The sequence below is a fragment of the Notamacropus eugenii genome, chromosome 4, assembly GCF_028372415.1.
Source record: "Notamacropus eugenii isolate mMacEug1 chromosome 4, mMacEug1.pri_v2, whole genome shotgun sequence".
In the NCBI taxonomy this organism is placed as follows: Eukaryota; Metazoa; Chordata; class Mammalia; order Diprotodontia; family Macropodidae; genus Notamacropus; species Notamacropus eugenii.
This window is the reverse complement of record NC_092875.1, coordinates 149,644,511-149,667,875: the sequence shown is the minus strand read 5'-3', so window position 1 is coordinate 149,667,875 and position 23,365 is coordinate 149,644,511. Positions and strand designations below refer to the sequence as shown.

Genomic DNA, 23,365 nt, shown 5'->3' with positions numbered 1-23,365 from the left:
TGTGTTTATCTACCATTATTTGTTCAGCGATTTCCAAAATGGCAAGCTAACTTTCTTTCTAACTCTTTGCTCTTATAAAAAAAAAATGTTTGATTTATTCATATGATGCTTATGTAAATTTTTAATTCTGTCCCAGGTAAGTCAATGCATTTAAATAATCTCCTCAATTCTAGCAAACTTCCTTTCTGATGTCTTCTTATAGCTTCCTGGTTTGGGCAGCTTCATAGCTGCCGAAGCATAGCAGTTTCTACTTCTCTGGATTCCTTCTTCTTAAATAGATTTAAATTTTTTTTGATTTGCCCTTATAGGAAATTCTGGGGTTAGGCAAGTTTAGAATGTTAAAGCAAACTTCACACAAATGAAGACCAAAGAAACAGCACTTTTAGGGTTTTAAATAGAACAGGGGAATCTGGGATACGTAAGTGGAAAAAGTGAAGCTTGGTTTCATCTGGGCTCTGGTGTGGTCGGTGGAAAAGATGGTCAACTATGGGGAATGTTTGGGCAAATCCATTTCGAACTTGTTTCTACATGGTGCATGTGAAAGTGGAGGTTGGGCAAGTCTGTGTTTAATTTCATCAGAGTAGACAGTTCCTTGAGGCTTTGGCTCCAGCTATCCTATTTGACTGTCTCTGTTGATCATGTTACACATATGCATTTCCACATCTTCACTAAGTGCTATGTAATCATAGCCTTAATAAGTCACATTAGTAAAGAAACTTGATTATTTCCAGAGACATTATATTGTGTTGTGAGGTTCTGGTGGGACTGAGCCTTTTGAGTAATCCTTCTTCTTCTCCTTCCCCTTCCCCTTCTTCCACCTCTTCCTTTCCTCTTACCTGATAGTGGGGCCAAAGAACCTATGGGTGTCTTTTACTTTGAAAAACAATGGGTTTTTTGGGCTTGGGGTGGGGGCATTATTCAGCTCTCAAAAGTACTCAAGTAGTGGAGATTTTACTGGGAAAATTTCTCGCCATCAGGATGATCCTCCTTCAGTTTAACTGAAATGATACCTGCACAATAATTCATTTCAATCCAGCAAAACAAGTGTCCAGTAAGTGTACTGTGTTGGGAGATTGAAGCTTCGGTCACTGGCACAGACAGGAAAGTTTCCTCTACCAATGCAAATGGGCACCTTCTCTGCAACTTAAAGTCTTAGAGCATAGTTCTCAAAGTGAGGATCTTTTGGGGTCCTTGAGACCTTGTCACAAGGTCTGCAAAGTGAAAAATATTTTCATAATAATACTAAGACATTTTAATTTCGAACATGATAAATACTGATAGATAAAATCCTTACATAAACAAAGCTTTTTGGGGGGAGGAGTCCTCAATAATTTTACAGTGTAAATGGATCCGGGGACCAAAGTTTGTGAATTGCTGTTTTAGAGCCCTGAGGGACTAAGAGATTTGCACAGCATCAGCCTAGCCAGTCTGTCAGGAGGGGGCTCTGAGACTGGCTGTTTACCCCCTACACCACAGACTTGATAAAAACAAGTAAAAAAAACAACAAAAACCAGGCTCATAGACAGTACCTTGGCCAGAGTTACACAGCCAGTAAGCATCAGAGGCAGCAGTCAAAACTGGGACCCACCTGATTTTGGATGCAGCACCTTCACTCCACCACCCCCCTACTGGGTTAGTCATTCAGTTCACAAACATTTATGAAGCATCTACTATGTGCCAGCCACTATTCTGAGGGCCTGAGATACAAAGAAAGGCAAAACCAAAATAAATAAAAAACCAAAACAAAACAACAACAACAAAAACTCGGTCCCTGTCTTCAAAGAGCCCAAGTCTCAAGCCTCTCCCTTTTCCAAAATACCCTCCATTCAGCCTGTCACTTCACCTACTCAGGAAACTCCAGTGGCTCCCTATTGCCTCCAGGATCAAATACAAAATCCTCTTTTTGACTTTCAAAGTCCTTCATAACCTAAAGTTCTACTACCTTTCTTCTAAGGCTTCTTGTACCTTACCACTGACACTGGTCTCCTGACTGCTGTATGAACAAGATACTCCATCTCTCAGCTCCTGGAATTTTCTCTGTCATTCCCCATGCCTGGAATGCTCTCTCCATCTCTGCCAAATGGCTTCCCTGGAGCTTTCTCTAAGTTTCAATTAAAGTCCCATCTTCTACAGGAAGCCTTTCACAACTCCTCTTAACTATAGCGCCTCTGTCTCTTCGTCACTTTCTATTTATCCTACTCACAGCTTGTTTGTACTTATTTGCTTGCTTTTTGTCTGCTCCATTAGATGGTGAGAGTCTGTAGGACAGAGACTGTCTTTTGCCTCTTTGTATTCCCATAAGTTAACGCAGTGCATGGTGCATAGTAGTTGCTCAATAAATGTTTATTGACTGAGAGCTCACATTCTGATGGGAGATATACAACTGTGCACATACATGATATAAACAGTGTATATGAGAGGTAATATCAGAGAGAAGGGGCGACAGGTGGAGAGGGGTATAGACTGGGAAAGACGTCTCTTGCAAAAGGTAGGATTTGAGCTGAATTTGGAAGAAGATTGGGAACGACACGAAGTACAGGGGAGAAGAAAGAACATTTAAGGCATGAAAAACTGGAGTGTGCAGTGGGAATACACAACAAGAACACCAGTGTTGCTGGATTGCAGAGAATGTGGAGGGGAGTAAAACATAAGAAAACTGGAAAGGTAGGAAGGGGCTACATTGTGAGGAGCTTTAAAAGTCAAAGAGGATTTTCTATTTGATCCTAGAGGTAAAAGAGAACCTCTGGATTTTACTGAGCAGGAAAATGTCATGCTGAGGATACATAAATGAATAAGAAAGATATGATCTCTTGGACCTCAAGGCATTTAAATCCCAATCGACAGAGATGCAAATAAGTATACAGATTAGAATATGGATGGGATGGAAGTGGTAGGAAAATGTGCTAGGAGAAATTCAGGGAGGGAGAAGTGCCCTCTAGTTAAGGGACTGGGAAAGGCTTCATGAGGTAGTTGGCACCTGAGCTGGCTCAGCCTCATAAAATGTTAATTTGCTGCCCCTATTTCTCAACATTCATGAGTAGTTCACAGGGAACTAAAAGTTTTTGGTTAAAATGTGCGAAAAAATGCTGTTGACTACCAACAGTTTTTCCCAGTTATCTTTTTGCTTCTTACACTTGCCATTGGCCAGTCCCTCATACCCATGCCATAGCTGAGGGCTTATTCTCATCAATCCCTCCCCCCTGTCCCATAGCTATTATATGTGAGATCTATGAGGTCCTTTTCTGATTTAAGTCTTATTGCTTCACCTCTCCAAACTCTGGAAAATATTCTAAATTCAGGCTTCCCTGGTTATCCATAATTGTTTCCTTGGTTTAGTTGAAAATTTTTGTGCCCAAGTATCAGCTTCTTTTCATTTAAATAGTATCTTTAGGAAAAGAAAAAAAATCATTAAAAAAATGAGTCATTCACTATGTTTTTCTTCTTTATTTGCCACCCTCCCCTTTGTTCCCCTCTTTTGCTGGGTTTGGAATGAACAGAAACTGCCTTGGGACTAGTGAAGCCCAGAGCAACCTGAGTGGAGGAGGAGAAAACCGAGTACAGGTCTTAAAGACTGTTCCAGTTAACCTTTCTTTGAACCAAGATCACCTGGAGACCTTAAAAAGGGAACAATACAGTGCAAATGTGTCTGAGGGTTCAGCGGGCTGTGTGGCAGGAGTAGTGGTGGTGAAGGCTGAAGAGTTTACGCCCGTCTTCATGGCCCCATCTGTGCAGTACCCCCGAGGAGAAAGTGAGGAGAACCGTGGTGTCATCTTTGAGCAAAATCAGTATGAAGTCCCCAGCATGGCTCCCCATGCCAACTATCTCAAGGATGACCAGCGAAGCACACCAGACAGCACTTACAGCGAAACTTTCAAAGATGGTGCTACAGAGGTGAGTCAGCTGTGAGTTAGTGAATGAATGTGTGATAGTTAAACCTCTGGTCTTTGGTTTCCAAAAGGCAAATGGAATGCCTACAATTAACTGAGGGTCTAACACTTTTTAATATTGGAATAGACCTGATGGGGAGGGGGGAGGCGGGGTATGGATTTGGGAGAAGTAATTTGTTTTTTTTATTTCTGACAACTTAGCCCATGTGTTTCTTTTAAATTAGTTTGGATTTTTAGCCTTTAAATCTAAGTATACTGTTTATGGAAATGTGGGAAACTTATATGGAAAGCCAAGTTTTTAAAGCTAGGAGTATTTATCATCTTTTCATCTTTTATCATTTCCTATTAAGCACTCCCGAATTAAGATTACTATCTATCCATCTGGTTTTTGACCTGGATTTGATTGTGTTTATCCAGTAGTTCAAACAGCCCTCTTTAATGTTCAGAAAACATCCACTGCTTTTAAGACCTTCAGAGTTATGACTAGGATTAGGGCAGCTTGATGAACAGCGTGGTTAGAGTGTGCCCTGGAGGCCTGTTAACTCAAGGCCCCATTAGATCTGCTCCTGACCCTGAAGCACCTTGCTGCCCCCACTTAAGTAGTGTCCTATGTTCCTTTTGTGGCCTACCTCCTACCATCATTGAGCCCCAACACCCCTCATCTTTCCTCCTTCCCCCAAACTCCCAACACACATGTTGCCTTCTTTCTCTTGTTTTCTCCTCCTGAGGGATTGGAGGCTAGGGGCTGAGAATTGAAGAATAGCTTACCTTTGTACTTCCTCCACCCGAACCCCAAATGGATTTGCCAGAATTTCTCATTTCAGTTCTAAAACTACTTCAGGGTGATACTATTTCTGTGATTTTCCAACCTTTCTGGAGCAACAAAGGACAGCATTTGTGTTAAACTCTAGCAGGTATTTTACCTAAACTTTCAAACAGAGGAGGTGCAACATTAGCAGGGCAGCCATGTTCACTCATAGAAGCAACTAGAGAAACTTTCATCCATTCCTCTGTTTTATAGACAGGAGTTTGATAAAAGTCTTTTTTATCAAACTCTTGTATTCTCTTACAATTTGAGTAAGATGACATCCCAAGGTTGAGTAAATATATATAAAATTGAAGCTTTAAATGTGCTAATTTTTAATAACTCAAGTGTATAAGGTGGTACTTTTTAAATTTTTTTTAAACTTTGCACATAGATCTCCTTCTCATTGTCCTCCCCCTTCCAAGGAAGGTTTGTCATGTCCATGACTTTCCAGAGGATGCATGCAGCCTAAGGGTAACGAAATTAGGAGGCAGATTTGCCTGTGCAGAAGTTACCTCTAACCAAGAACATGAAGAGACTGCCCAGGTCATGCCCCATGTACCTCAGGCTTCTTTCCTGGTTGTTCCCACCAACTGATCTGCTCAAAGAAATTCCATTTGCATGAGGATTGTCATGAATGCCTGCTGTATACATATATAGTGAAGCTTTCAGTGACTTAGTATTGGATACATAAAATGCATTTCCTATCCCTACCCTTTCCTGCTCTTGGAGATTTGAAGTAAAATTCTTAACATCACTTTAATCACTTATACTTAAAATTATTTTCCTGCCTGATGTTCTCATTAATACTTATCAAAAAAATTTTAAATGAAGAGAGACTCTGCTATGAAATTTTCCTATTTTTAGTCATGGTATCCTTGACACAGAACACAATGCCCGGCACGTAGTGAGTACTTAATAAATGTCCACTTGGTTGATTCAATTGATAAACCCTCAAGTTGATAAACACTTAAGAAATATTGGTTGTCTATAAATATGAGAAATCATATTTTGAGAGCTGGAATTTACCTCTGAGGCTGGGCCAGCTCTGGCACTCTACAGATGAGGAAATTGAGGCCCATGGAGGTTAAATAACTTGCCAGTGGTCACACAGGTAGCAAGCAGAAGAACTGGAATCAGCTCCTCTGATTTCACATCCAGTATGTATTCCACTGTATCAGAGGTTTCTGTGAGACAAGTGAAAAACAGAAACAAACCATTACTCCCATGCATTTGGGGACAAATGGATGCTTCATGAGAGAAATACTGTTATTACATTTTTGACCTTATGTGGGGCTTTTCATTTGGTTCAATAGCTGGATTGTACATATAACTTAACCGTTACAATGAATTTCACATGAATTATTTAATTTGAAGCTCAGAACAACCTTGTGAGGTGGGGGAAGGGAGGGAAGGAATAAACACTATGTGCTAGGAACTCTCCTAAGCACATTTTTTTAAAACAAATATTCTCTCATCTGATCCTCATTTTGCCCAGGAAAGGTAGGTGCTCTTCTTCTCCCCATCTCCCAGTTGAGGAAACTGAGACGACAGTGGCAAAATAATTTTCCTAGCTATAATAGTACATTAGTTATTAAGTATCTCTGACACCAGATTCACATACAGATCTTCTTGCCTCTAAGGCCAACCATCAGTCTACTGGGCCACCTTACTGCCACTGGGTAGCACAACTATTAATTAATATCTTCACTTTACAGGTGAGGAAACAGACTTGGAAAGATTAAGCCCAAGGTGACATAGCTAGTAATTAGGGGGGGGCATCAGCAGAGGCCAGGACTGACAGAGTTCAGTGGTTTTGCCATTCTCCCACACTGCCTTTCCAAAAGGTTTGGGGACGTGGTCCCATGGCATTGGAATGGCTATGCTATCTATGTGGTACGTTATCAGTTGTATTTGTGTTGCAGATAAAAGTCCTATGAAAAGAGGTGATTGTATTTTTTTTTAAAATTTCAAAGTAGAAAAGAGAGTTAAGGAATTCTCTGACCTTACTAGAAGCTAAGTATTTGGATTCAATCCCAATGTTTTTGGTTCAACTGCTTTGTGGGGTTTAATCATTGCAGCCAAAATCAGTGTTTGCATTGGGCTTTAATTGACCTACTGCATTTCATTTTGATGGGAGTTTTTTTTTTTAAGTATTCCATTATAATCTTTTGCTATAGCACTGCCAACCGGTCATATGATTAGTTGACCTCTGAGTAATGTTGTTAAGGAAATTCCTGTAGTACAAATCCTTGGTTGAAATATATTACATTCCCTGGTAGACTATTGAATTATATGGAGACCCCTGGCCTCAGCCAATACAAGGGATACTAGCTCTGATGCTAAGCCTGGATAAGTAGAAGGGAAGGTTGTTGCTATGAAGGGTCCAACTGATATCTCTTTAAAGAACTAGCATCAGTGAAACATGATAATCACATAAACTTCAAATATTTTAGATGGTAGCAAGATGCGTGCAAAGTTTGTGAGGAATTTTGATCCCTTTTTTACCTCATCTCCAGCAATAAAAAGGCAACTGTTATCAAACCATCTAAATAAACATTTATAAAGCACCTAAAGGCATTGTGCTAGGCACAGACAATCGTTGGAGGGATTGTAAAAATCCAATTGCAGCTCTCATGTTAGGGAGGGGTCCATAAATTCAGAAAAAGAACAAATATGAGAATATTATACTGAACAAGCAAGAATAGGTGTGGCATGTTGCATAGGATTCCTGACTCAGAGTTAAGATCTGCCTTCAGATCTTACCTCTGACACGTAATAGTTGTGTGGGCAACCTGGCCTTTTCACTGGCTCTCCCTAAGGTTGGAAAGTTCATTCTCATCTCAAGTCTCCTGTCTTCCTTGGCTTCCCTTAAGTCCTAGGTAAATTTCCACCTTCTAAGGAAACCTTTACCAATCTTTCTCCATTCTAGTAACTTCCTGGCCATTGATTATTTAAAGTTTATCCTCTATATAGCTTGTTTGGGCCTACTTGTTTTCATGTTGTTTTCCTTAAGACTGTGAGCTCCTTGAGAGTAGGGACTCTTGCTTTTTTTTTAACCCTTTGTACTTACTGTAGTGCCTGTAGTTTACTGACTGGCTGATTGACTGTTCGAGGCAACTCTCTAAGATTACAGTTGTCTCTTCCACATTGTGACTTTCCCCATCATGTTTCAATATATTATTGGTCAGCATAAGAAATTAAATGGGAATTTTGGGGGAGTTTTGTGGAAGCCATAGATGATACACAAAGGCTAGCAGATGACACCAAAAGTTTAGAAACTCAGAAAATGCATAAAATATATGTAGTTATTGCATAATATCAACATATTTTATCCTTTAATATCATAAATCATTCGACCTCTTCTCTGGCACAAAAGAAGGCCAAACATTTTTACATGGATTTTCCAGATCACAGAAGTGTTGTACCCCTAACCCTTATGATGTGGAAGGGATAAGTGTATATAAATTGTAGAAAAATTTCATAACTGTGTTGGCAGAGAGAGGCTCGTCCCTGGGAGTCCCCTATACCAGTGAAATCTTAGGGAAGGGATCTTTCCCCCAACTTTCAACATTCGTATGTCAGAAACCATTAAGTGTTTAGACATTTTTGTCAGGGTTGAAGTCAGTGTTAACTTTTGGAAAAGTCTGAATACTTTGGTGCCAAGATAACAGAATAAAAATAACAAACAAAAACTATGAAACAGTCAGTCTCTGAGGGGCAGGTTGGTACAGTGCAAAGAGTTTGGAGGCCATAAATTTTGGTTCAAATATCCCCTCTGCCCAAGGGAAAAACAAAACAAAACACATTTTAAGCCAGTTTTGGCTACACTGGCTGGCTGCCCCCATGCCTGGAATGCACTCCCTCTCTACCTCTGCTTCTTGGAATCTTTAGAGATTCAGCTTAGGTGCCACCCTCCAGGTAGTGAGATCTTTTCTGGTTTTCCTCTTCCCCTCATGATTCTGTTCTGTGTGTGTATACACATACATACATGTGTGTGTATATATACAACACACATTTATATATGTATGTGTATATACATGTGTGTGTATATATGTATGTGTAAATATGTGTGTATACACACACACACATATATATACACACGCATATGTGTGTGTTGTTTTTTGTTAGAGTTAGATTGTAACAGTACAATGATTTTCCTTCCCTCCTGATCTTTTGCAGCTGTTAGTGGATCTCCTGAAAGAAAGAAGAAAATGAAGCTTTGGGTCTTATTTCTCCCTGAAGGATTTAGAAGTGTGCAAATGTCCACATTCCTCTTGTGCAGGGACTGTGGTGCAGAAAAATCATCTTTACTTATGTTCATCTTCCTATCTCAGGTCTCTCTAAGCTTCTACCCATCCTTCACATGTGACTCCTTCTTCCCTTTCCCCCTCACCGATAAACTTGTGTGGTTCCCAGTTACCTTTGGGATTTAATGTAAATTCCCTGGTTTTCCATTTAAAGCTCTTCACAACTGGGCCTCCTCCTGCTTACTTTATTGCCTGCTACATACTCTGGTCCAGCCATATTGATCTTTCTCTCCCTCAAACAGGAAACTCTGTGTTGCTTTTTCGTTGGCTGACACCTATACCTGGACTACCTTTCCTCTCTACCTCTGCCTCTTGGAATCCTTGAACCAAGTACCACTTCTGTATGATGAGATCTTTCCTGGTTCCCTCTCCCCCACACATCCTCTGTCTCACATACTTGTTTTGTATGGGTTTTTATATGTGTGTGTGTGCATATTTCTTTCTGTCTTTGTATTTCTATTTTTGTATTTCTATTTGCCTATCTACACACATATATTGTTTCACCCTGTGACCGTAAGCTCCTTGGGAACAGGGACTGCCTCATTTTTGACTTCTATCTGCAGCACCTACAAAGTGCCTTCCTCATAGTAGACACTTTATAAATATTTGTTGATTGCTCGATATTAGATATGTCATTGTTTTATGGTCAGCTTATACTTAACCATCTATCCAAGTCAGAAGATGCTACATAACATTATCTCCAGTTCAATAAACATGTAATAAAGACCTATAGTGTTTCAGGCACTTTGCTAAGAAATCAGAGAAGTCTTCATGGAAGAAGTGATCCTTAATTTATTTTGTAAATTTTTTTTCAATTAATAAGCATTCCCATCTCCTCCTTTACTGAAAACAAAAACTCCTTGTATCGAATAAACATAATCAGGCAAAATATTGGCCATGTCCAAAAATGTGTCTGGACCAGTCTTTATAGGAAGAGAAGGATTCTGATAGGTTGAAATGAAGATAGAGTTAATTCTAGGTCCAAGGTATGGACTGTACAAATGGAAGAGGATGTGTGATGAGAGAATGGACTGACAAGTGGTCCAATTATATTAGGACACAGAGTGTGTGGATGGGGAATAATAGGAAATAAGATTATAAAGGTAGGTGAAGCCAGATGTGGAGGGTCTTCAATGTTCAAGGAAGCCTGAACTGCACCAAAGCTTTCTTGTATGTCCTTGTAAATTGATTAGCATCAAAGAATGTATGAGCCCATGTAAGTGTTTTATTAGCCTGTCTTCTCCTCAAGTTGCATTTTCTATTTGTTATAGTTAGTTAATTCGGTAAAGTCAATGCTTGTTAATGACAGCCTGCCATAAATGGACACTGGCTACAAATGTATGCCTCCTATTAAGGGAGACTTCAAAAAGGTAGCTTCTGCCCAAGGTTTGTGTTTGTCCTTCGTTGCCAAAGAAGACCATGCCACCAGAGAAAGGATGACATGACTTGCACTTGACTTTGTTTTGAGTGAGGGAGGGCTGTGCAAGGCCACCAACCTCACTTTCTCCTCCAGAGCCCAAGGTATGGTCATGGAGAGATAGGTAGTTGCTCCACCCCTCCAATCCACCTTGAACAACAGTGTGTGTAAACAAGCATATATTAAATACTTGCTAGGTTCTAGGCACTGTTCTAAGTCCTTGGGATACAAAGAAAGTCAAAAACAAGAATCCCCTCCATAAGGAGATCAGATTCTTATGAGAGACAACCATGTACGTACAAGATATATACAGTGTGAATGGAAAGTAGCTGAGAGGGAAATTGTGAGCATTGGGAGGATGGATAGGTATCAGGAAAGTCCTGCTGAAGGTGAGATTTGAGTGAGTCTTGACAGAAGCCAGGGAAACTAGGAGGTGGAGGTGAGGAGGGAGAACTTTCCAGGCATACAGTACAATTTCCTTCTTTGTAAAATGGGGATAAAAATACCACAGGAAGATTACGAGACTTGAGGTCAGAGTTGTATTGTGCTTTGCAGACATTAAGGCTATATATAATTATTAGCTAACATTATTACAGGAAAAGACCTGCTTACATGAAAATGATATGCTAATTATGAATAAGCATTATAAGTTGAAATATTTCTCCTAAGATATTCTATTAAGGCAATTTTTGAATGAATAAAAAAAGTGTCAACCTAGTTGGAGATATTGTATGGACATAACAATAATAAACCTGTGTTTCCTGAACAAATATCCTGTGGTTTTCACAAATTCAAAGTGAACTTTCCTCTAATTATCATCTAGCATAGTGATGGGCACATAGTGGGTACCTAATCATGTTTTATTGATTAATTGATAAGTGAGGTTTCCCTATAATAACTTATCTTCATTGGACAAAACCATTTCTGTTTTGTCAGGAAAATCCACATATTCTTTGTTACTGTAGTTAGTCAGTAAGCTTTTATTGAACCCCTCTTATGTTCTAGGCCTTGTGCATAACCAGATATTCATGATCTTCTTGAGATTTTCCATTTAGTATATTTATTAAGCCATCTGCACTTGTAATGATTGCTTCTGCATCCAAACCCAAGTAAATCATAATTAATAAGCAGAATGAATATGTATTATATGTGGCCAGTTTTCCTTCTGCCCTCCATCTATATCTCTGTCTTTATGGACACACACACACACACACATACACATATTTTTTATTAAATTTCCAAGACTCCAGGCAAGTATATTTTTACCAGCCTATCTATTGGTAGATCAAGATAAAATATAAGATAAAACCTTATACCTTAGACTCTTACTAGCAGTATGATCTAGGACAAGCCCTTTAAGGTCTCTTGTTGTCAGTTTCCTCATATGTAAAAATAGTGATAATAATACCTAGTTCACAGAATTATTATGGGGATTGAGTTACTGCATGTAAAGTGCTTTGTAAATGCTAGCTATTGTCATCTGAGATTATGAATTTGTTTAACTCATTCCAACAAACATTTCTTAATATTTATTAAGCACACATCATGTGCCAAACACTACGCTAGTCCCTGGGGGTACAAAGAAAGGCAACAGATAGCCTCTGATCTCAAGGAAATCTCAAGAAGTATAATAGGGGAGACAATATACAAAGAAATATACAGAGTATATATACATATGACATATATGCAAAATACATACATATAAGATAAGTAAGTTGGAGATAATCAACAGACGGAAGGCACTAGAATGATACTTAAGTGCAAGGATGAAGATTAAGCTTTTTGTAAATCATTAGAAAACTCAATTATATAATAAAAAAAAAAAAAGCACTGGATTTGGAGGTCTTTGTCCTGGATTCAAATCTAACTGGCTGGGTGGCCATAAACGGATCATTTCAACTTTAAACTTTTGTTACTCTTTTGGTAAAAAAAGAATAATAACACACTCATAGAATTGTCATAAGGAAAGTACTTTTTAAATCTTAAAATACTTTCTAAATGTGAAGTCTTATTTATTTATTTTTTTGGTGAGATGTGATTTCAGAGAACATAGGGTCATTGATCTAGAGATGGTTCATCTAATCCAACTCATTTTGTCCCCTCTTTTTATAGATGCTGAAATTGAGGCTGAGGAGGTGAACTAACTTGCCCCCAAGGTCCCATGGATATTAAGCATCAGAGGCATGATTTGAGTCCATGAGATGAAATTCCTTAGGAATTTCATAGCTCTGTCACATCGATTCAACATTCATGTACTTGCTAATCACAGAGGAGGGCTCTATTAGGAACCGGGCATGCACAAATGAATGTCATCTCTGATAATCTGGCATGGGAAATATGGCTAGGATACAAATATTTATACTACATAGTGATGAAAGGCATAGGAAAAGTAGTAATAGAGTGCTTTTGCACTGTCAGACTCCATCTTATATGATACAGGGTGTCTCAAGAAGCTATTAAAACTTAAAACTGTATTAAGACTTGGGGACATTCTGTTTATTTCTATACATGTATATCCCTTCCACCCCAAGCAGAATACAAAAGCTCTGTTTAGGGCAAGGACTTTATCATTTAAAAACATCTTTGTTATCCTCAATGCCTAGGCATTTGCACTTTTTTTTTGTGGAATTGATGACTTATGTAAGAGAATATTTTCATGTATGTCGGTTTGCCTTGGGATCTGTGAGATGAGGTGGGATGAGATAGAAGATTTGTCATAAATAAAAGGTTCTTGAAAGAGGTCTTACCAGTGCTGCACCTTGAAAAATAATTAATATTATTTTTATATCTTAGAATTATGCCACATTTTATAGTTTGTAAAGCATATCCTCGTAGCAACCCTCTAAGAAACGTAGGATACAATGAATTTTACAGATAGACATTTGAGATGGAAGGAAAGGCATTCCATGACTAAGGAATGACGTGAATAAGAGGAAGGAAAGAAAGGATGACATTAGGGGATGGTGAGTAGGCCAATTTGACTGAAATAACCAGTACAGAAAATGTTGGAAAGAGAAGCTAGAACCAGATTGTGGTGACCCTTGGCTGACAGGATAAAGAGCTTGAGATTTCATACAGTTGACAACAGGGAGCCACTGAAGAATTTTTAGAGCAGAGTAATGATGTGATTAGGATCTTATAGTAGAATGAACTTTCTGTCTGATAGCAGCATATCTATAATTTGGAGCAGAGAGAAGATTGAGGCATGGAAATGAACCATGAGGCTATTAAAGTAATATGGTAGAGAGAAAATGAGGGCCTGAGCTAGGCTGGTAGTAGAGGGAATAGAACTGAAGAAGAAAAGTATGAAAGAGAATAAATCACTTCTAAGATACTTTGCCCTTCTGAGGTTTGATGAATCACTAATAAGATTTCCAAAACTTAGTGAATTTTAAGTCTCAATTTACAATAACATAAACGTATTCTTTTCCAAAATGAGTAGTTTAGTTTAAGGAAGGGAGCTGAAAAACTGAATATGCCTAATCTGATCATTATACTTGGAAAATATGGTTGGAGATGAAGAAATCTTACAGAACATTCATGCAAATTCCATATACAAGTAGTACCTTTTCCTCCTAGTTTTGAAATAGATCCATAACACTTTAAATATTTCATAATAGGATGATCACAATTGGCAATATTTTGGAAGGATTTTTTTTAACCTGATGTTTGTTTATAATGGTTCCTTATCTATTTATTTTAATTTTAAATCACTTCTAAACTTTTCAGAAATATCGGAGTGCTTCAGTGGGGGCTGAAGAATATATTTATGAACAAACAGCAAGGTAGGTTGATGAAAAATGAAGTAACAGAAACTGGTTAATAAAGTGATTAAGATTTAAATAGGACATTTGGGGGGAACAAGATCATTTCTAATCATCTGATGAAATGTTGAAGCAAGTGCATGCTATGTCTAATATTAAAAAAGGCAATTGCCTTAAGCATTTATCAAGTGTCAGGAAACCTGGGTTCCAGTTTCAACTCTTCCACTAACTGGCTGTGTGATCTTGAGCAAGTCTCTTCATCCCAGAGTCTCAGTTTTCTGATCTGTAAAATGATGGGGTTGGAACATAGAACCTTCAAGGTCCCGTTCAGTTCTATAATTCTATCATTCTATGATATTTTGCTAATGTTTTCTCAAGAAAAAAATAAATTTACAATTTATTCATTTCAATTTATTGCAACAAATTTCAATCAACTTAGTTAAGTAAGAGCTGATTGTGTCTACTCTGCCTGGTGCCATGCTAGGTGTTAACAGCGCTTCTTAAGAACCAAACATTTTACTGGAATTTTGTTGTTGTTTAGTCATTTTCAGCTACATTCCATTTTTTGTGACCCCCCTTTGGGGATTTTCTTGCAGAGATACTGGAGGGGTTTTCTATTTCCTTCTCCAGTTCATTTTACTGATGAGCAACTGAAGCAAACAGGGTTAAATGACTTGCCCATGGTCACACAGCTAGGAAGTGTTGGAGGTGGATTTGAACTCCCAACTTCAGGCCCAGTGCTCTATCCACTGTGCTGCCTAGCTGTCCTAGCCTTATTTTACAAAGGAGGAAATGGAGGCAAAGGGAAGTGATTTGTCCAAGGTCACATAGCTAGAAATTGTCTGAAACCAGATTTGAGCTCAGGTCTTTCTGACTCCAGGTCCTACACTCTATCCACTATGCCACTTAGCTGCCCTTCTATTGGAATGGGGACTTCTTGATTTTATGACATGTTCATCAATAAACAAGCATTTATTAAATGCCTCTTGTGCCAACCTCTGTGATAGGCATATTTAATAAGCATATGTTCCCCTCTTTGTTGTTTTAGAAATTTAATTTGGATTTCTATTATTAGCTCTGGTTAAAGATTTCATTGCCCTGAGATGAAAGTAGAAATTTTGAGTTAATTTGTAAAAACGCCTCTTTCTCCAGGCTTTTTAAGAAGACATGAAATAAATAATTAAAAAATCAGATGGCCCCACTGAAAAGATTAATGAGGATAATTTCAACTTACACTTAGCAAATAAGGCAGAAATAAATACTTCAATTCAAAAAGACTACTATAGTATGCAGATATATTTCACATAATAAAATATGTATCTTCTTGAAAGTTCTATAAATAATTTTTATTGTAAATACAGTATTTCAAATGCATTAGAAAAGTTGGTCATTTGAAGAAACTCTGTCATGATTTCTTTTGTGAAATAATTGTTTTGTGAATAATTATTTTGTAATGAGAAAAATTATCTTCTATTGTATCTATTTTCTAAATTTTTATTTTTGTATGTTGTGTTGTCTTAAAGTAGGTCACACCTATATTACATCAGCTTACGGAAATTCAAAGAAGCTTAGATATTGTACCTCATTCATTATATATTGTAACTTGCATTCCCCATGGGCCATAGGCTTGCACCATTGACCATGCATATCATGGATTTTCTCCCTAGTGAAAAAAATCTGACACATAGGACCCTACTGGGGATTGGGCAAGAAATATATACATTATTAGAAATGATATTTGCCTATTTCCATCTTAAAATGACATCTTCATAAGCTGTTAGTGTCAACTTCAAGGAAATGCATTTATAAGAAGGGATGTTAAATTCATTAAGCACCAAAAATGAAAATAAACAAAACAAAATAGGAATGATAATTATTCTTTTTTTCCCCTTTTCCTCAGTAGCACATTTCAGTATACTTTGGAAGCTACAAAATCCCTACGTCAGAAGCAAGGAGAGGGACCCATGACCTATTTAAACAAAGGGCAATTCTACGCCATCACCCTGAGTGAGACTGGAGACAACAAGTGCTTCAGACATCCCATCAGCAAAGTCAGGGTATGAGCATTTCTCATATTAAAGACACAGAATCAGATATCTAAAAGTCAGAGAAGAAATTTTTGTGTGTTTTTGGGGGGATCTGGGGGTGGGTCGAGAACATTGATTTAATTGTTTTGTTTTATTCTTTTCCTTGAATAAAAGAAAAACATGAGAGTTTTGATTTATCATCCTAGACAGGTACCAAAATAACTCCAAGGGATAACTATGGTCTGCACCATACATAGTTTTAGAATATATCAGAGGGAATTTCCCTGCTTCATTCATCAGATATGAACTGCATAACTTCTTATCAACTAATCGTAATTTATTAGGTGTGTAACTGTGAAGTTGAAATCTGTTTGGGAGTGTGAAAGAGCTGCTACTAGATTTGAAAAGGGAGGGTATGATTAAGTCAGTGTAGGTACGAACTTGGAGTTCTAGCCAAAAGTTCCACAGCTCATGGCTCACTCCCTAGTCAAGAGACAGCATTCAAGCCTACCTGAATTATTTGGAGGGATTAGCAGATGCAGAAGTATCAGTCCTTTTGGAGGAAAATGAAATTTGAGTTTCAGCCTCACCCTGGAATGCTCCAGCTTCTAGAATTCACAGTGCTGCCAGAAAGGAAAATAATTGATCATTTCTTCACACTGAAAAGGAATATTGTATCAGATTCCCCACCTCTACCACCATGAAAGTTGCAGAATCCTTCAGATTTTCTTGTAAAATCTTTCTCCATCTTCACCCATAGTGACTAATCCCTTCCTCCCAATCCCGTCTTGTTCATACTTTCTACGTCCCTTTGAAAAAACCATTGGGATACAACAACACTACTGTATGCCTATGACTAGATGAGTTTATCCAAAATAAAAAAGTCCCCATGAAAATCCAACCAATGCATTATTAAGAAAAGAGGAGAAGTTTGTTCAGTTTCTGAAGTTTGTTCAGGCACAAACTTGTCTATTACAGTTGGATATAATTGCTTTTAGTGTGAGGAATTAGGAAACGTTGCTGATTTGGCCATTTTCCTCCGCATTATATTATTATACTCACTTTCTCTCTGGGGTATCTAATCCAATCCAAAAAAATCTAATCAAAAAAGGATTTTATTAGGCACCTATCTACTTTGTGTAGCACACTGGATGTTCTTTAGTCCTGTGCCTTCTCTTATCTCTCTCCACACCCCATCATGGATACCTCTTCTGCTCCCAGGGGTTTAATTATCATCTCTATGCAGATGACTTACAGATCTATATATCCATCCCCTTCTCTTTTTCCCCACCCCACCCCCACTTCAGTCCCACATCACCAGTTGCCTATTAGACATTTCAAACTGTCCCAGAAGTATTTTAAACCCAACATGTCCAAACTAAATTCATAATCTTTCCCAAATCATTGCTTCTACCAAATTTCCCTCTTTTGGTTGAGGGTCCTAGTATCTTTCTAGGCTTTCATGTTCCCCAGTATTAATCTTGACTCTTCAGTTTCCCTTACCTTATGTTTCTAGATAAAAGTTCAATTTGATTTAATGGGCTGTATTTTGACAAGGAGAGAAATATTCTATGTAAAATGCTACATTAGGATTTCAATTCAGTTCAATTCAGTGAGCATTTATTATAGTCCCTACTATATGTCAGGCACTGTGCTAGGCACTGGAGGTACAAAGATTTTAAAAAATGAGTACAATGCCTACCCTCAACTTTATATTCAGAAGGCAGAATTTGTTCCCTCTCTGAAAGATGACAAATCTAAAAGTGACTACTACTTGTACCTAATACAATGGTAGCAGGGAAAGGAATGGACATTTCCCCCATCACTGGCAATTATTTCCATAGGATCGCATTTAATCTAATTTGGAATATAAATTGGAACCCAGTCATGAGTGTTTAGGGTGTTTCCTTCTTTTATCACCAAAGAAAACTTTCAAATATCTTTTTTTTAAATTCTCTGATTGAGTAAGGAGTTCAAATAAATTTCTATATCAGAAATACAAGACTATCTATATTACCTTACTCATTTACTAAAGGAATTTTTGTTTAACTTGGAAACAGCCAGAAAGAAACACTGAGACACCACACAGTAAACTTTTATGTGTAAGGAACAAAGTTTGGAGATGCGAAAGGAAAACAAGCATCTTTGGCAGGCTCATAAATCCAGTAACCCATCACATGCTGACTTCTCTGTTATTTTTCTGCTTTCTTTTAAGTTCAACAGGCACTGCCTGTGAGCTGAAGTAATGTTTATTTTTAAATTGTGTTAACCTAGCAAGCTTTCCTAACTAATATAAACCCCTTGACAGAGCAATCTGTTTCCTTGTACAGTATTTCCTAATATACAAAAATAGATTGAAATTGGGCCAGAGTTCAAATGGAAACTTGGGAAAAATATTGAATTATCCTTTTAGCATAGTTAGAAAAAGCATAATGCATGAAATCGGATCCGGGAGATTCAGCTTTGGAATCCAACAAACCTTTGTGAAGTGCCTGATTTGGGGAAAGAACTTTACTAGAGACTGGGGATACAAAGGCCCTGCCTTCAGGTCACTTACATTCTATTGGGAAGGGGAATTGCAAAGACATACAAAGATATACAAAGACAAGGGAATTCAAAATATAGTCAAAGTAATTTCAGGTGGAAGAGGGAACATGGGGTTGCCTAATTAGGTATTAGATAACGATTTCTCTAATATTAAAAACTATAGGAAAAGCGATATTTTTGCCGCAGTATAAAATGATTTTTTGTACATGATGGCATACAGTTCATCACACAGACCTTCAGCTACCTCATAGTTTCTTTACCTCTAAAATGAAAAGGTTGGACTGGATGACTTATAAGCTCCTTTCCAGTACTGATATTCTGTGATTCCTTGGGTCAACATGTATTCAGGTAATCCAAGTTGTTTATGACTCTAGTAATAAATGAGGTTTCCAGTTCTTTTTCTTCCTTCCTTCCTTCCTTTCTTCTGCCCCCTTTCCTTGCTTTTGTTTTTTCTTTCCTCTCATTTCCTTCCTTTCTCTTTATCTCTTCCTTCCTTCTCTCTTCCTTTCTCTTCCTTCTTTTCTTTCTCTTTTCTTTTTTCCTTTCTTCATCTTTTCTTTCTTCCCTTCCTTCTTTTCCTTACTTTCATCTTTTCTTCCTTTCTTTTTCTCTTCCTTTCCTCTTTCTTTCTTTTTCTCCCTTCCTTTCATTCTCTTTCCTTCTTTCTTTCCTTCCTCTTTTCTCTCTTTCCTTCCTTCCTTCCTTCCTTCTTTCTTTCCTTCCTTTTCTCCCACTTATACAAGAAGTAATTTCTATCATTCTTTGACTTGACAGAGCGTGGTGATGGTTGTTTTCAGTGAAGATAAAAATCGAGACGAGCAGCTGAAGTACTGGAAATATTGGCACTCTCGGCAGCATACAGCTAAGCAAAGGGTACTTGACATTGGTAAGTAGGTAATGGTTCTGCAAGGGGCTTTGATGACTAGAGAATTGTTGACATGAAGTTAAGGTGAATACTAGTTGCTAATAAAAAAATGACAGTTCAGAAACCTCAAAGAAGGGAGAATTTTTGTTCCCATGAGAAGCAAACTCATATTCATTTGTCATTGGAAACTAATGATTCTCAAACTTTTTGGTCTCAGATCCCAAAGAGCTTTCTTTTTGTAACTTGTACCCATCACTGTTTGCTATATTGGAAATGAAAATGTCTTGGTATTATGCAAATAGTTTTGACCTCATGGATCCCTTGAAAGGGATTTGGGTACTCCTGGGGACCTTCAAATCACACTTTGAAAGCCGCTTCTTTAAAGAACTGAATGTCCCTCAGTAAAACATAAGGTGTCACAGTTTGGGGATAGTTAGGTTGTGGAGTCCTTTCTTTGGCAGTCAGGTGAAACCTATGTGCCCCTTCTCAGAAAAATATTTTTAGCACAGTGCCTGACACATAGTAAGTTCTTAGTAAATACTTGTTGGCTTGACTTGATTTAAATGCATAAAATAAAATACATAGGATTAAAAAGGAACTTAATTACGCTGAAATGCATTATCAAGTAAAGCCATTTAACCCCTTCCTTAGTTTCCTCATCTATAAAATGGGGTTAATAATAGCACCTACCTGCCAGGGTTATTGTGAGGATAAAATGAGATATTTATAAAACACTTTGAAAACCTTAAAGTTATATAAATAATAGTTACTGTTAACATTATTAGTTGAAGATATTTTTAAAAACAAGTTCACAGATCCTGGAATACAAGCTCTTTGTATAAGTCATTCCTTCCCTCCAGAATCTGTTTAGCATCTCTGGGGGCTTGAATTTTGGCTATCTTCCACGCGGTAGGTGGTGGTGCCTCTGTTCACTATATAGCTTTAGTGTTTATGCTGATTTTTTGGCATGGACATTTAAAAGAAGTGATTAAATTCAAGAACCAATAAAATTGAAGAGCCAGTACTGTTTTTAAAAAAATGAAAATATAACTCAATTAAAATAACATAAATCAGTTAGCCAAACATTGCAAGAGCAAGTTAAACTCTCAAGAAACACAATAAGGAGAGGCGGTTAGATTTTGCAATGGGGAGAGCATTGGCCCTGGAGCCAGGAGGACCTGAGTTTAAATCCAACCTCAGATAGTTACTAGTTATGTGATCCTGGGCAAGTTACTTAATCCTGATTGTCTCTGGGAAAACACACAGACACACAGACACACAGACACGCGCGCGTGCGCACACACACACACACACACACTAAAGAGCAAAAAATGAATTGAAAAGAATAGGAAACCTAAGTACAATTTCTCCACGTGAACTTTTGCTTCTTATCCATCATTACTTAATAATAATAACTGACATTTACGTGACATTTTAAGTTGGCAAAGCCTTTTATGTACCTTCCATTTCATTTGTTCCTCCCACCCTTGTGGTTGGGGAGCATCAGTATTACATCAAATGTTAATAGAAGTCATTTGCTTTGCAAACTTCAAAGTGCTGCATCAACATAGGTTATTTATCCTCATTTTGCAGATGAGGAAAATGAGGTTCAGGGTCAGCAACCAGATTCTAACCAAGATATTCCTGTGGCCAAGTCCAGTACAATTTCTTCTACGTATTGCTGCCTCGTAGACCTGTTAATATAGAAGAAAATTGAGAGATCATTCAGTCTTATTTATACAGAGGAGGAATGAGGCCGGGATTGGTAATTATTACTTTTCTATGGCCAAATAGCTAGTAAGGAGCAGAGCTAGGATTTGAACCCAAGTCATTGTGACCCAAGGAAGATCTTCAGATTACTATACTTTAAGTTTACTCAGGACTCAAGCACTGTTTGCTAGTTCTGTCTGCTTTGTTTGATAAGGTGATGTCCTAGTATGAAGAGAGTCCTGGAGTGGGAGTCATAAGACCTATGTTCTGCCTCCGCAGAAGAAACTGTATGATCTTGAACAAGTGATTTCCCTTCTCTGGGCTTTACTTTCCTTATTGAACTAGATGAAATATAAAGTCCTTTGCAGATCTTAAATTCTATAATCTTATAGCCCATACCTCATAACTACAACTGTGGGTTACACATATGAACTAGTAGGGGCTTCTCCTTAATCACTTATTTTTTCTTTTTGGCTTGTGACCTCAGGTACATCACAATTTGACTTGTGTTCAAATATCCCCCACCCCAAAAAAGAAAGAAATGAATTTCCTAAAAGAGCACCTAAACTAAAAAACATTGAACACAGGACAGATTCTATTTCAACCAACATAAAAGTACTCATCTTGTGCTTGTAAATAGTAAACACAATTCTTTCTTTTCTGGAAGGCCTTCACTTTCTCCAGGGTTGTATGCAGTTTTCTAGACTTATAATACTATGTTAGGCTTAAGGATTTTGGGATGAAGGAAGAGCCTGCAGTCACTAAACAGTTTATCCCTTTTCCCCTGGACCCAAATATTCTACATAGCTCACAGCAAGGTCCTGGTTTATTTCTTCACGTCATGGTTCTTCCTTGATGTACCTTCCTTATAACTTCTTCTTGGTCCAGGATTGCTTCCCTTGGGTACTTACTCATCCAAAAATGTCTTCACCACTTTGTCATTTTGATCCTATTACTTGCCATCCTGATTGCCAAGGATTTCCTTGTGATAGATTTTGGACTTTGCTGGATCACTGCCCACTTTCCACTCCCACTCCCCACTCCCAATCAGCTCCTTTCTCTGAATATAGTTCCTCTCTTTCCTTCCTTGTGTCTTTCTTCAAATCTGTCTGTTTCTGCCCTTTTAAAAGCCAAGGTCAAGGTGTGTGTCTCTGGCATTAATTAATTTGCTATGAGGTGTTAACTAGGTGATAACTACCTGTGAACTCTGTCAAGGTGTCCCACAACACAGTGCAAATGTGGCGTCAATGGAGATGTTTACAGCTCAGAACAAAGGTTTTATGGTTTTAACCTTGTTAACAAGGAGTTAACCCTGACCCACCTTCTCCAGAGTATATCCTCCATAGTCCTATGATTCTAAGGCAGGTATGTTGTCAGTTTTCCAAGTACTTGTGAAAACTTGATTGAAATGTTATGTCTCATCTGAGTACTCTTATTTAGCTCTCTGATGCATCATTTTCTCTTTGAGTTCCATTCCCCAAAGAAACTTTTAATTTAAAAAAAATGTTCATGATTGAAAGACACAGGAATGTCATCGAATGGAGGGCAAATCTGCCATCCACAATCCTTCATGTTTATCACTCCTTGAAATAAGGAGGGAAAAAAAAGTTATTTGTTGCTGTGGTTGAATTATTTTCTCTTTTAACTTATTGAGCTGAAATACCATGGTCTTTTCATTTTACAACTTTTACTAATTCCTCTTTTTACTCTCACTTAAAGTTGGATTCTTTTTAAAAGTTTCATTGATGGAGTTTTAATGTTCTATCCTCCTGTCTCCCATAGTCCTTTCCTTATAAGAAGACAAAGTCTCAAAAAGTCTAACAATGTATACAATATTCAAATCAACTAACATATATTAAGTAACATATAAAGGCAAAAAATATCCCTGATCTAAAGAAACTTATATTCTCCTGGGAGAATACAAATAAAGAGATGAGGAAATACAAGATGATTTTAAAAAAGAGAGAACTTTTAAAGGAAGGTTAGGAATAGTTTCCTGGAAGAAGTACAAATGAAGTGAAGGATGCTTGAAA

The 23,365-nt window shown here is 37.8% G+C and overlaps 1 protein-coding gene across 6 annotated transcripts in view; it reads left to right on the top strand.

Moving 5' to 3' along the window:
• The window catches only part of GRHL2 (grainyhead like transcription factor 2), a 225,755-nt gene that overhangs the window by 69,310 nt on the left and 133,080 nt on the right, over positions 1 to 23,365 (top strand). For 5 of the 6 annotated variants that reach the window (XR_011965814.1, XR_011965815.1, XM_072603363.1 and 2 more), the window contains exons 4-7: positions 3,498 to 3,891; positions 14,149 to 14,204; positions 16,084 to 16,240; positions 19,532 to 19,643. Coding sequence is in view for 4 of the 6 variants with exons in the window: in XM_072603363.1 (XP_072459464.1) it covers positions 3,498 to 3,891; positions 14,149 to 14,204; positions 16,084 to 16,240; positions 19,532 to 19,643 (719 nt within the window). In the remaining 2 variants the exon portion in view is untranslated. The remainder of the gene's footprint in view (positions 1 to 3,497; positions 3,892 to 14,148; positions 14,205 to 16,083; positions 16,241 to 19,531; positions 19,644 to 23,365) is intronic. The other variant, XM_072603364.1, reaches the window with a different exon arrangement.